This window comes from Microcaecilia unicolor, chromosome 4 (assembly GCF_901765095.1).
Source record: "Microcaecilia unicolor chromosome 4, aMicUni1.1, whole genome shotgun sequence".
Taxonomy (NCBI): Eukaryota; Metazoa; Chordata; class Amphibia; order Gymnophiona; family Siphonopidae; genus Microcaecilia; species Microcaecilia unicolor.
The window spans coordinates 267,860,330-267,875,461 of NC_044034.1; the positions used below are offsets into that span (position 1 = coordinate 267,860,330).

At 49.9% G+C, this 15,132-nt stretch overlaps 1 protein-coding gene across 1 annotated transcript in view; it reads left to right on the forward strand.

Moving 5' to 3' along the window:
• TUBGCP3 (tubulin gamma complex associated protein 3) overlaps positions 1–15,132 on the forward strand; it is a gene marked incomplete in the record, with an annotated part of 536,537 nt that overhangs the window by 211,665 nt on the left and 309,740 nt on the right. The window contains 1 exon segment of the mRNA XM_030201534.1: positions 188–354. Coding sequence (XP_030057394.1) covers positions 188–354 — 167 coding nt within the window.

A 15,132-nucleotide genomic window follows, 5' to 3' on the forward strand; every position in this document is an offset into this window, starting at 1 on the left:
AAAATTGCTTTTTTTTTAAATGAAAACATGCAAAAGCTTGGTGTTAGTAACAATAATTGGGAAGGAAGCCAGACAGGTGGGGTACCTTGGTAAAACTTGAGCAAAAAATAAAAAAATAGAAGAGATTGATATTTGAGGACTTAAGGGATGTTTTCCATATATATATTTTTTCTCATCGGTTTTGCAGGCAGGAAGGGTGGAGAGCTGGCATCTGCAGTTCATGCTTACACAAAAACAGGAGATCCTTACATGAGATCCCTTGTACAACATATTCTTGGCCTTGTGTCGCATCCAATCCTGAATTTCCTTTACCGCTGGATTTATGATGGAGAACTAGAGGACGTATACCATGAGGTGAGTAGTTGATTAACTTTTCATTACTCACCACTGCAAGAACATACCAAATCAGTTGAAATATGTGATGTATAAATTGATAAAATCTAGATTTTCTGGACAGAGTTCAGCACAGATTTTGAATGAGAGCCCAGATTAGCATACTGTTTAATAAGCACTTCATAATATAAATGATTTATTTTTCATGAGTGTAGTTATTTTGTTTAAACTTTTTTTTTCTTTGCTATTTACATCACACAAAAAATATTGTTGTATTTAAACCATATGGAAATAAGAGAACCGGAGGTGGGGAGAGCATCTTTTTCTCTCCCTGCTCAAAAAAGGCTGGGCAAAGTTTAGGCTTTTGATGGGTCAGTACATCCCAGAGGCCTAATGAATATAGTTTTAAGGATGCTTAGTTTTCATTCATGCTGTTTTTCACTAATGTACTTTCAGAGCTGGGTTAGATAAAGTATGAATAAAAATGTGTAGAGCATACCAGGATAATCTAGAGTCCTTTTATGGGCATCTTCAGAGTGGTTTAAAGAGGAATATTCTTTTAGTTGAAGGAGTGTTTCCATATAGAGTGGTGTGTGATAGGGGGAAAAGAGAGAATCTGTGGTTCCATTCTGGATTATTCACGTTGAGGCGTCAGCTACGGATGGTGGAGAGTCGATGGTGAAAAGGGCGAGATCCTGAAGCCGGCCTGGTTTTAAGACAGCTGCAGTGGTTTTATCAAGTTCAAATAGAGCAGGCAAAAATGGTGTATTTTGGGACCTTGGTTAAGAGTGCTCCCAATCCATCGCATAAGGTTTTTCAAATTTTGAATAGGTTGCGGAGGGGGAAGGTTGGGATTAGTCAGCAACCCATGCCCTCTTCTGAGCTGTTGACTGAGGCTTTTTTTAGAGAAGGTAACCACCTTGAAGGAAGGGTCTTGGGCATCAGGATTCATCACTTTTTGAAATTGGTGGGATTGAGGGTGTAGGAGGTTGGAATGAAATTAGGTTACCCACATGGAATAAATTTTTACGAGGTTTGCATGTAGAGAGCACCTTAGACCCTGTGCCTCTATCCTGGGCTTAAGCATTTGCGCCATGGTATATTGCCCATGGGACATGCATTGAGTTGTATGAGTTTGGATGAGGGGATACTTCCAACTTCATAGAAGAAGGCAGTGGCGCTTCCAGTTTTGAAGGGGTGTACTGAAGATGTAACTAGTTATAGACCCATATCCACATTGGGGCTGTTTGCAAAGTTGATTGAGGAAATAGTGTTTTGACAGTTAGTAGATTATGTGGAGAGTGTGGAGGTGTTGAGTCCTTTCCATTCAGGTTTTCAAGAGGATCATGGGACAAAAACTGTTTTAGTTTGTTGAGCAATGTCCGGGAACAGTTGGGTAAGGGAAGGGTGGCATTAGCTGTTTCCTGAGATCTTACAGCCGCGTTGGATTACCAGTTACTCATTCAGTGATTGAGTGATTTGGGGTTATACTGTAAATTGTTGGCCTGGTTCACATCGTTTCTTTGGGATCGCTCATTTTTAGTGCAGGCTAGAGGTGATTGTTCTACCATCTGTGAAGTGAATTGCAGGGTACCTCAGGGCTCCGCGTTGCCTATTCTCTTTAATCTGTTTTGATCAAATACACCACACCTCACCAAACTGATAACAACCTAAACAAAGGAAGAACACTTACATGCGAACAACCACAACAGAAGGGAAAGAAGGGCCCAAACAAACTCACCTCAACAAAGAAACGACAACTAACAAAAGTCCACTTAACACCAAACACAGAAGACCCATTCCAAACAATCCAAGTGGGCTACGTCAATGCCAGATCCGCTGTAAATAAAACAGCAATACTAACAGACTGGATCATGTCAGAAAACCTCGACCTACTCTTCCTCACTGAAACTTGGATCCATGACCAAAAGGACTCTATAATCCTAGACCTGTGCCCTCCAGGATACAAAATCACACACTGGACCAGAAAAGAAAAGAGAGGCAGAGGCATAGCACTAATCTATTGGTCCCACTTTACCACCGAAACCACTGCCGAGTCCATAACACCTCAACTTGAAATTGCCTCCATCAGAATCCACAACAAAACCCTACGCGATCATTTGAATTGTGTCTTGTTTTACAGACCTCCAGGTAATTGGAACGAAGGCCAAACCAACTTCATGGACTTTATTTCAAACACATGTGTAACCAACTCCAGTACACTAGTACTAGGAGACATCAACCTTCACTTAGAAGACCCGAGCTCCATCAACGCACAAGAATGTAAGGAATTTCTCCGTTTATACGATCTCAAATGGCCACAAATGCAAGCAACCCACATCAAAGGGCACACATTTGATCTCATCTCACACAAACTCTCAACAGACCAGAACCTAACAATAACAAATACGAAATGGACAGAGACACCCTGGACCGACCACTGCAAACTAAACTTATTCCTACATTGGCGGAAGAAGGGGTATACAACAAATACTAGAACACACATCCTACAGCACAAGAGGTCAAGTAGCCACGAAAACATTCTGGCAACTAATATACAATAATGAATGGGCAACACAAACAGACTACATATACTACCTCATAGAATGGGACAAAAGATGCAAAAGCATGCTAGATGAAATTGTGCCCTTACGAACAAGAACCCCACGCAAGCATAACTCGACACCATGGTTCAACGATGAACTGAAAAAGTTAAAAACACAAACCAGGAAACTCGAACAAGCATGGAATAAAACAAAAGATGAACATACCCTCAACAAATGGAAACAAATACAAAGAAAATACAAATACGCAATAAGACAGTCCAAAAGATCACACTATAAAACCAAATAGGGACAGATTACAAAGACATGAAGAAATTATACCAACTTGTGAACAAACTCCTAGACACCAACTTGGTCACTACCACGAGTACAGACATCCCATCTGCAGATAAATTTGTGAAGTACTTCAATGAAAAAATTGTAAACCTACGCAACACACTACCTCAGAAAAACACAGACATTGAAAACTTCCTTAATGAATTGAACCTAACCATTGGAGAATACCCGGCAGATCGGACCTGGTTAAACTTCGCCCTCCTTACCGTCGAAACAGTTACCCAGGCGATTTAGTAGGTTTTCCAACACTCACTGTAAAGTAGATACCTGTCCCAGCTACCTAATGAAATCCGCCCATGACCGCTTCATAGCAGACCTCACATCCCAGCTAAATTACATGCTTCAGCAAGGCCTCTTCCCTAAGGAAAATGGCAATATCCTACTCACCTCAATACCAAAAGATGTCAAGAAAAAAACAAATGAAATCACAAACTACCGTCCAGTAGCATCTATCCCGTTGGTGGTCAAACTGATGGACAGCATGGTAACCAAACAACTTACAGATTACATAAACAAATTCTCAATATTACACGAATCACAGTCAGGCTTTCACCCCCTCCACAGCACGGAAACAGTATTACTCTTCTAGCCAAATTCAAGCAGGAAATAGCAAAAGGCAAAAACATCCTTCTCCTCCAATTCGACATGTCTAGTGCATTCAACATGGTAAACCATAATATATTAATAAGATTACTAGATAAGTTCGGCATTGGTGGAAACATACTTAACTGGATCAAGGGCTTCCTAACCACAAGAACATATCAAGTAAAATCAAATTCAAACATATCATCACCGTGGAAAGCAGACTGTGGAGTACCGCAAGGGTCACCGCTATCATCGATCCTGTTGAACTTAATGATGACTCATCTTGCCAAGTCCTTATCCAACCATGGCCTTAACCCTTTCATATATGCAGACGATGTCACAATATACATTCCTTACAAAACCAAACTGACAGAAATCACCAACGAAATCAAGCTCGGCCTGAACATCATGGATTCATGGGCAAATGCATTTCAACTAAAACTCAGTAAAGAAAAAACTCATTATTTCATCCTCTCATCCCAACACAGCATGGACATCCCCACAAGTATCAACACCCCAGGTCACACCCTTCCTATCTCAGACAGCTTGAAAATCCTCGGCGTTACAATGGACTGTAACTTAACACTAGAGAGCCAAGTGGCATCCACAACAAAGAAAATGTTCCACTCAATATGGAAACTCAAATGTGTGAAGCAATTCTTCCCGAGGAAAACATTTTGCAACCTGATACAATCAATGGTACTAAGTCTCTTAGATTACTGCAATGGAATTTATGTGGGATGTAAAGAAGAAACCTTAAAGAAACCTCAGACCGCTCAAAACACGGCAGCTAGGCTTATATTTGGTAAAACACAATTTGAAAGCGCGAAACCCCTCCGCGAAAAACTACACTGGCTCCCAATGAAAGAACGCATCACCTTCAAAATCTGCACCCTGGTTCACGTGGAGGGGCATAATCAAACGCGAACGCCTATCTCCATGGGCGTCTATGTCCGAAAACGGGTACGTGAAGAGGCGGGACAGACCTTATTTTCGAAAAAATGGACGTTTTTCAGCTGGGCATTTGTTTTTTTTTAGCGAAAATGGAAACTAAAAACGCCCAGCTCAAAAACGTCCTAATCCGAGCCATTTGGTTGTGGGAGGGGCCACGATTCGTAGTACACTCACCCCCCTGACATGCCAGGACACCAACTGGGCACCCTAGAGGTCAGTGCGGTGGACTTCAGACAACGCTCCCACATGCATAGCTTCCTTACCACGGGTGCTAAGCACCCAACCCCCCTCCCCCAAAACCCACTACTCACAAATGTACAATACTACCATAGCTCTTAGGGGTGAAGGGGGCACCTACATGTGGGTACAGTGGGTTTTGGAGACCTCTCATTTACCAGCACAAGTGTTACAGGTAGGGGGGGATGGGCCTGGGTCCACCTGGCTGAAGTGCACTGCGGTACCCACTAAAAGTGCTCCATGGACCTGCATACACGCAGGCCTCTAGGACTTGTTGCTGCTATATAACATTGGCACACCAGTTGACACCTGAAGACTAATCTCTCCGAAAACGTCCTTTATTGGAATAAGCACGCTTACTCACAGTTAACTGCAGATCAGAGGTTGTGCCCCACTGGCAAAGAGTCTCCGTGGTACTGAGATTAGCAGTAGGTCAGAGCTGGCAGAATGGTGTACAATGCCCTCTTTCAGCCACATTCAAGGTAAGAACTAAGTTCTGTAACGTGGCTAACACGTGAAAGGGATCTAAAACTGGCTTACAAAAATGGCCTCTACCTAATGGACTACCGGAAACAAAACAGAGCACACTCTGACCCAGTAAGCAGGGGGAAAAGCACCATGGGAGTAGAGCCTACCAACTACCAACATCGTGAGCATTTGCCACAAGCTAGTGGAATCACGGAGCCCAATACCCTACACCCACCACAATGCATTGCTAATGTGACTCTGCAGTGCGCATAACAGAAAAGTTGTCACACTCACCCGAGAGCCACATTAGAACCAGGAAAAGGCTGTCGCAGGTTAGAACACATTCTGCTGTCATAGAGGTGGGTACGGCATTTGAGGCTGGCATAGAGGCTTGAAAAAAAGTTATTAAAGTGGGTTTTCTTTGGTGGGAGGGGGTTAGTGACCACTGGGGGAGTCTGGGGAGGTCATCCCCGATTCCCTCTGGTGGTCATCTGGGCAGTTGGGGCACTTTTTTGGGACTTGTTCGTGTAAAAAAAAGGGTCCAAAAAAAGTGACCCAAAATCGCATTAAAAACGCCTTTTTTTCGATTATCTTCTAAAGACGCCCATCTCGGCCAATATCCACGCCCCAGTTCTGCCTTCACCACGCCTCCGACACACCCCCGTCAACTTTACCCGTTTCCGTGACGGGTTGCAGTTGGAAACGCCCATAATCGGCTTTCGATTATACCGATTTGGGCGCCCACGGGAGAAAGACGCCCATCTCCCGATTTGGGTCGCAATATAGGCGTTTTTCTCTTTCGATTATAAGCAGGAAAATCATCAATGGAGAAGCCCCGAGTTACATGACAGACTTGATCGACTTAAGAATTAGAAATACATCCGAATCAACACGATCTTATCTATCCTTCTACGCATCCAATTTTTCCTTTTCAGGTAGCCAGCTTTGGAATGCTTTACCAAGACCCATCCGTACCATCAACGGCCTTCTGCCCTTCAGAAAAGCACTGAAGAGGGAGGAAGTGACGTCATTGTATAGCATGGTGGTCTAGCTTCGCAGCTCTCACACCCAACACCGACTTTTGGGGTAAAATCGCGAATCAACAACTGAAAAACGGGGCTTGGATGAGCGGATCCTGCCATTGAACAGCTACAGCCATGAGCAAAACAGCTTCAAGCCGGAAAAAAGTGCGGATAGAGCGGAGAAAAGTATGGCGCCCAAGGCCGCTAAACGCCATGAGTCCCCAGGGCGTGCTTCCCTCTCGGACTCGGCCTCCGCTCTGTCTATGTCGGAAGCGCGAGCACCTCCCTTGAAAAAAGGCATGTCAAGCGAGCTCCGCAAATTTTTATCCAATATCCAGACTGAAATTAAGCAGTCCAAAGATGAAATCTTAGAGCGGATGGACACCTTAAGCGCTGACCTCCGAGAGTTAGGCGGCAGAGTGGGGGAGGCTGAGCTGAAACTTGACGAACACGCTGAGTCCCTGAACAAACATGCTGAACTTCTCCAGGAACTGGAACAAAAGCATGCACATTTGGAATATAAGATGGACGATCTCGAGAATAGGGGATGTGGGAATTTTTCCGTTTCCGCGGTGTACCTGAAGGCGGTGACACAGAGAACGTGGCTGAAATAGTGCAAACTTTGTGCTCAACTCTGCTCGGTCCTGAAGTGGATGAAATGCGATGTGAGCTGGATAGAGCCCACAGAGCGCTGGGGGCGCGTAAAGAACAGCAGACCCGCGATATAATCGTGCGTTTCCACAAATACAAAATTAAGGAAAAATTTCTGGCGGCCGCCAGAACGACTGAGCGTCTGGACTATGGTGGGACCCGCATTCAGGTTTACCAGGATTTATCGCAATATACATTGCAATTAAGAAGACAGATGAGACCAGTGTTGGAGTCCTTGAACAAACATAAAATACCTTACAGATGGGGATTTCCCTTCGCTCTCCTTTTTATCCTGAAGGGTAACAAACAGAAGGTGCAAACGCTACAGGAGGCTTGGGAGGCCCTATATGCTGCAGAACTGGTTTCTGTTAAGTCTCCACCTGGGGCAGTAGCGCCTACCACCCGAGCGAAGCTTCAACGGTGGCAAAGAATCCCAGAATCGACAAAGCGTGGTACTCAGAAGCGCTGAGATGGACTGAGTAGGTTGGACTGACTCCATAAGACCAGGTCACCAGGGACATGGTGTAGGGAAAGTACACTACTCTGGCCTGGCAGAGGTACCTATTTTGAACTGCATATTGTGAATGCTGGTGAGGGTTCCGCTCATAGTAAAAAAAAAAAAAAAGAATTTCAATGTTCATGGTTGGATGTACTGGTTATGGTGGAGGGCTAATTGTTAACTGGTTGTTAAATGGGACTAGCAGAAGGATGGAACGCTGACGGGAGAGTTAGTTGTTTGATTTGATAAGGCAGGGTTGGGGGGGTGGATGTGTGGTGGTTGGGTACTGTGTGAAGGGTGGGGAACTTCCTCGACTCCCACTTGGAGGACGTGGTCTTTCAATTGGTGAAAAAGGATGGGATAGGGGAGGGATTTCAGTGGGGGGAAGTGGCTAGGGGAGGGAGGGAGGAAGGGGGTAGGGAAGGACATGGCTGGCATTTAAGATTATACACTCTACGATACTATACAGAGTGGTCTTGGAGGGATGAAGCTACTTAAGCACGATAACCCATTTAATGAAGGGTACAGGTTTAAAGATCTTATCTTATAATGTAAAAGGCCTTAACATGCCTCAGAAACGACAGAGGTTTTATAAAGAATTGGGACAGCTTAGGCCACATGTGGCTCTTCTTCAAGAAACACACTTGAGGGAAAGGCACGAAAGACTTCTCTCCTGCTCGGACTACCCGGTGGCGCTTTTCGCCTCTGCAGCAGGGCCTAGACGGGGGGGGGGGGGGGGGGGGGGGGGGAGTAGCGATTTTGATACACTCCACAGTTGGGGCGCAGGTGCTTAAGATCAAGAGGGACCCGGGAGGACGCTATATTTTTCTGCATGTTAAAATTGACCAGGTGGATCTCACTATCGCCTCTATCTATGCCCCGAACTTAGGGCAAGCAGGTTTTATTGAGAAAGTTAAAAATTCCTTGGCCTCCTTTGCACAGGGCTCCCTAATTATAGGGGGGGGGGGGGGACTTTAATACAGTGATGAACCCGGGCATAGATCGCTCTGGAGCCTCTAGAACGGAGGGACAGAGGGACACGCAAGCACTGAGATCTTTAACTCAATCTTTAGGCACGGTAGATCTGTGGAGGGTTCATAATCAGAGGGTGCAAGATTATACGTTCTATTCCCCAGTACACCACTCCTATTCCCGTATAGATTATATCCTAGTGGATGTTGCCTTAGCGGAGAGAGGCCCGGAAGCAGGAATAGGCAGTATGACTCTGTCTGATCATGCCCCGATATGGGTAACTTTACCCAATATTAGGACTGAGAGCAAGGACAAAAGATGGGCATTAAACGTTAATATTCTGCAAGATGAGGCAGCTGTGGTGGGATATAAAAAAATGTTGAAAGAATATTTTGAGTTTAATTTGAATTCTGGGCCTTCACTCAGCACAATCTGGGATACCATGAAGGCAGTATCTCGTGGCTATTTTTTGCAACTGGCCAGTAAGAAAGCAAAAGCCTGTAAGGCACAGGTAGCAAGCTGTTTGGAGAATATTCGTCACTGGAAGCGCAGCATAAGGCAAGTGGGTCCTCACAGACCCTGAAAGAACTAAGTGATCAAAGATTAATGCCCGACTCTATATATTCTGAGCAACTTAGCATGTTATATGCAAAGAGCAGGCTGGGCTCTTACGAGTTCGCCAACAAAGCAGGGCGTCTTTTAGCTATAAAGATGCGTAGGCAAAAAGTAGACAAAACTATCTTAAAGATCAGGGACAAGGTTGGGAAAGATCTTGATAAATCTGAGGACATACGTAGGAGATTTGGGGAATTCTACCAGGCCTTATACGCTAGGGTTCTCCGAGGACAAGCAGGCTGCTTGTTCTCACGACTGGGGTGACGTCCGCGGCAGCCCCCACCAACCGGAAAAAAGCTTCGCGGGACGGTCGGCACGCAGGGCACGCCCACCGCGCATGCGCGGCCGTCTTCCCGCCCGTGCGCGACCGCTCCCGCCAGTTCCTTTTTTTCCGCGTCTGGAGAGAGTCGTGCCTCGCCGCTCTCTCTGATTCAGCCGCCGGATTTCGATCGCGTTTACGCGGATCGTGCTTTTTCTTTGTTTAACTTTGTGTAGTTACCGTCCGGTTTCTTTTAAAAAAAAAAAAAAAAAAAAGAAACCCTGCGCGTGTGGAGCACGCGCTCCCTTTTCCCTCGCTTCCAGCGGGGACGCCGCGTTGCGGCCTACTGGCCGCACGGTCGTTTTCCTTTTCGTGGTGTGATTTCAGCCACCATTGACGACTTTGACTTCGCCGACGCGATTTTTCCGTCGATGTCCTCAAGGGTCCCGAGTGGATTTAAAAAGTGTGGTCGCTGCGGCCGGCCGATCTCGCAGACCGACACCCACGCTTGGTGCCTCCAGTGCCTCGGGCCGGAGCACAATATCAAGTCGTGTTCCCTGTGTCTCGGTCTCCGGAAACGGACTCAGGTTGCGAGGCAAGTTCTGCGGGACCGTCTTTTTGGAACTTGCGCCGGCCCCTCGACGTCGACCTCGACGGCATCGGTATCGACGCCCGGTCCTTCGGTACCGGTATCGATGCCCGAGACATCGGCACCGATGGCATCGACCCCAGGAGAACAGGTCCCGTCGGCCCGCCGGTCCGCTGGCGAGGGTAGAGGTGAGCGGCCGCGTGGGCAGTCGGCCCCGGTCACTCCCTCAGCCCGTGGCCCTCGGGACCGAACCCTGTCTGACCCGGCTCCCCGGGACCGAGGGGGATCGTCCTCCTCCTCCTCCATACCTCCCGGCACCGGTGACGCGCATCGGAAGAAAGACAAGAAGCGTCGTCACCGGTCGCCCTCGGTGCATCCGGACATCGGAGAGGAGGCGGCGCCGAAGCGTCATCGTCGAGAGGAGAGGTCCCCGTCGGTCGTGGAGGTACCGACGCGTCAGGGTTCCGGCACCTCGGTGCCGTCTCCTGGCCCCCATCAGCTTCTGGCACCGACACCCCTACCGGCCCCACCGCCTTTCCCGGCAGCGGGCCTGGACGAGTGCCTCAGAGCCATCCTTCCGGGGATCCTGGAAGGGCTGATGCGCCAGGCTGTGCCGGCGCCGGGGGTGCTTGCGCCCTCGGCGCCGATGTCTGTGGCGCCGGTGAGCTCTAGCCCGGCGCCGGGGCCGTCGACACCGCCGCCGCTTGCGGCGCCGGTCTCGACCGCCACGCAGGTGGAGTCCCCGTCGACGTCGATGGAGGGAGCTCCGTCCCCGCCGGCGCGGGAGTCCACCGCTCGACGACACCGAGACCTCGGTGCCTCGACGTCGAGCCGGGCCCGGTTCAGGACTCAGCTACATGAGCTTATGTCCGATACCGAGGATGAGGACTCGTGGGGGGAAGAGGAGGACCCTAGATATTTCTCCTCAGAGGAGTCTACGGGCCTTCCCTCGGACCCCACGCCTTCACCGGAGAGGAAGCTCTCACCCCCCGAGAGCCTCTCCTTTGCCTCCTTTGTGCGGGATATGTCTATCAGCATTCCCTTCCCCGTGGTCTCTGTGGAAGAGCCGAGGGCCGAGATGCTCGAGGTCCTCGACTATCCATCGCCACCTAGAGAGTCCTCCACGGTGCCGCTGCACAATGTCCTCAAGGAGACACTGCTTCGGAACTGGGTGCGACCGTTAACTAACCCCACCATTCCCAAGAAAGCAGAGTCCCAGTACAGGATCCACTCCGACCCAGAGTTAATGCGGCCCCAATTGCCCCATGACTCGGCGGTCGTGGATTCTGCTCTCAAGAGGGCACGGAGTTCGAGGGATACCGCCTCGGCGCCCCCGGGGCGGGAGTCTCGCACTCTGGACTCGTTTGGGAGGAAGGCCTACCAATCCTCCATGCTCGTGACCCGCATCCAGTCATACCTGCTCTATATGAGCATTCACATGCGGACCTATGTGCAACAACTGGCGGACCTGGTCGAGAAGCTCCCGCCGGAGCAGTCCAGGCCTTATCAGGAGGTGGTCAGGCAGCTGAAGGCGTGCAGAAAGTTCCTGTCCAGGGGTATCTATGACACCTGTGACGTGGCATCTCGTGCTGCGGCCCAAGGTATAGTGATGCGCAGGCTCTCATGGCTGCGTGCCTCTGACCTGGACAACCGCACCCAGCAGAGACTGGCCGACGTCCCTTGCCGGGGGGATAACATTTTTGTTGAGAAGGTCGAGCAGATGGTGGACCAACTGCATCAGCGGGAAACCGCTCTCGACAAGCTCTCCCACCGGGCGCCTTCAGCATCCACCTCAGCAGGTGGACGTTTTTCCCGGGCCCGGCAGGCTGCACCCTATTCTTTTGCAAAGCGTAGGTACAACCAGCCGGCCTGAAGGCCTCGTCAGGCACAGGGACAGCCCCAGCGCGCTCGTTCCCGTCAACAGCGTGCGCCTAAGCAGCCCCCTGCGCCTCCACAGCAAAAGCCAGGGACGGGCTTTTGACTGGATCCACGGGAACATAGCCGCCCTCAAAGTGTCCGTACCGGACGATCTGCCGGTCGGGGGAAGGTTAAAATTTTTTCACCAAAGGTGGCCTCTCATAACCTCCGACCAGTGGGTTCTCCAAATAGTGCGGTGCGGATACGCCCTGAATTTGGCCTCCCTGCCTCCAAATTGTCCTCCGGGAGCTCAGTCCTTCAGCTCCCATCACAAGCAGGTACTTGCAGAGGAACTCTCCGCCCTTTTCAGCGCCAATGCGGTCGAGCCCGTACCACCCGGGCAGGAAGGGCAGGGATTCTATTCCAGGTACTTCCTTGTGGAAAAGAAAACAGGGGGGATGCGTCCCATCCTAGACCTGAGAGGCCTGAACAAATTCCTGGTCAAAGAAAAATTCAGGATGCTTTCCTTGGGCACCCTTCTGCCAATGATTCAGAAAAACGATTGGCTATGTTCCCTGGATTTAAAGGATGCATATACTCACATCCCGATACTGCCAGCTCACAGACAGTATCTCAGATTCCGCCTGGGCGCACGGCACTTTCAGTATTGTGTGCTGCCCTTTGGGCTCGCCTCCGCCCCACGAGTGTTTACAAAGTGCCTCGTGGTGGTGGCGGCGTACCTACGCAGGCTGGGAGTGCACGTGTTCCCATATCTCGACGATTGGCTGGTCAAGAACACCTCGGAGGCAGGAGCCCTCCGGTCCATGCAGTGCACTATTCAACTCCTGGAGCTGCTGGGGTTTGTGATAAATTACCCAAAGTCCCATCTCCAGCCAACCCAGTCTCTGGAATTCATAGGAGCTCTGCTGAATACCCAGACGGCTCAGGCCTTCCTTCCCGAAGCGAGGGCCAACAACCTCCTGTCCCTCGCTTCGCAGACCAGAGCGTCTCAGCAGGTCACAGCTCGGCAGATGTTGAGACTTCTGGGTCATATGGCCTCCACAGTTCATGTGACTCCCATGGCTCGTCTTCACATGAGATCTGCTCAATGGACCCTAGCTTCCCAGTGGTTCCAAGCCACCGGGAATCTAGAAGATGTCATCCGCCTCTCCACCAGTTGCCGCACTTCCCTGCTCTGGTGGACCATCCGGACCAATTTGACCCTGGGACGTCCATTCCAAATTCCGCAGCCCACGAAGGTGCTGACGACGGATGCATCTCGCCTGGGTTGGGAGCTCATGTCGATGGGCTTCACACCCAGGGTCTGTGGTCCCTCCAGGAAAAGGATCTGCAGATCAACCTCCTGGAGCTCCGAGCGATCTGGAATGCGCTGAAGGCTTTCAGAGATCGGCTGTCCTGCCAAATTATCCAAATTCGGACAGACAATCAGGTTGCAATGTATTATGTCAACAAGCAGGGGGGCACCGGATCTCGCCCCCTGTGTCAGGAAGCCGTCGGGCTGTGGCGCTGGGCGTGCCAGTTTGGCATGCTCCTCCAAGCCACATACCTGGCAGGCGTAAACAACAGTCTGGCCGACAGACTGAGCAGAGTCATGCAACCGCACGAGTGGTCGCTCCATTCCAGAGTGGTACGCAAGATCTTCCGAGAGTGGGGCACCCCCTCGGTGGACCTTTTCGCCTCTCAGACCAACCACAAGCTGCCTCTGTTCTGTTCCAGACTTCAGGCACACGGCAGGCTAGCGTCGGACGCCTTTCTCCTCCATTGGGGGACCGGCCTCCTGTATGCTTATCCTCCCATACCTTTGGTGGGGAAGACCTTACTGAAGCTCAAGCACGACCGCGGCACCATGATTCTGATAGCGCCCTTTTGGCCCCGGCAGATCTGGTTCCCTCTTCTTCTGGAGTTGTCCTCAGAAGAACCGTGGAGATTGGAGTGTTTTCCGACTCTCATTTCGCAGAACGACGGAGCGTTACTGCACCCCAACCTTCAGTCTCTGGCTCTCACGGCCTGGATGTTGAGGGCGTAGACTTCGCTGCGTTGGGTCTGTCGGAGGGTGTCTCCCGGGTCCTGCTTGCCTCCAGGAAGGATTCCACTAAAAAGAGTTACTTTTTCAAGTGGAGGAGGTTTGTCGTTTGGTGTGAGAGCAAGGCCCTAGAACCTCGTTCTTGCCCTGCACAGAACCTGCTTGAATACCTTCTACACTTATCAGAGTCTGGCCTCAAGACCAACTCAGTAAGGAATCACCTTAGTGCGATTAGTGCTTACCATTATCGTGTGGAAGGTAAAGCCATCTCTGGAGAGCCTTTAGTCGTTCGATTCATGAGAGGCTTGCTGTTGTCAGAGCCCCCTATCAAGCCTCCTACAGTGTCATGGGATCTCAACGTCGTCCTCACCCAGCTGATGAAACCTCCTTTTGAGCCACTGAATACCTGCCATCTGAAGTACTTGACCTGGAAGGTCATTTTCTTGGTGGCAGTTACTTCAGCTCGTAGGGTCAGTGAGCTTCAAGCCCTAGTAGCTCATGCTCCATATACCAAATTTCATCACAACAGAGTAGTGCTCCGCACCCACCCAAAGTTCCTGCCGAAGGTGGTGTCGGAGTTCCATCTTAACCAGTCAATTGTCTTGCCAACATTCTTCCCCAGGCCGCATACCCGCCCTGCTGAACGTCAGTTGCACACATTGGACTGCAAGAGAGCATTGGCCTTCTACTTGGAGCGGACACAGCCCCACAGACAGTCCGCCCAATTGTTTGTTTCTTTCGACCCTAACAGGCTAGGGGTCGCTGTCGGGAAACGCACCATCTCCAATTGGCTAGCAGATTGCATTTCCTTCACTTACGCCCAGGCTGGGCTGACTCTTGACACTATGAGTGTTAGAGCCATGGCAGCGTCAGTGGCCCACTTGAAGTCAGCCACTATTGAAGAGATTTGCAAGGCTGCGACGTGGTCATCTGTCCACACATTCACATCACATTACTGCCTCCAGCAGGATACCCGACGCGACAGTCGGTTCGGGCAGTCGGTGCTGCAGAATCTGTTTGGGGTGTAAATCCAACTCCACCCTCCAGGACCCGAATTTATTCTGGTCAGGCTGCACTCTCAGTTAGTTGTTCTTCGTAGGTCAATTTCTGTTGTACCCTCGCCGTTGCGAGGTTCAATTGACCTGGG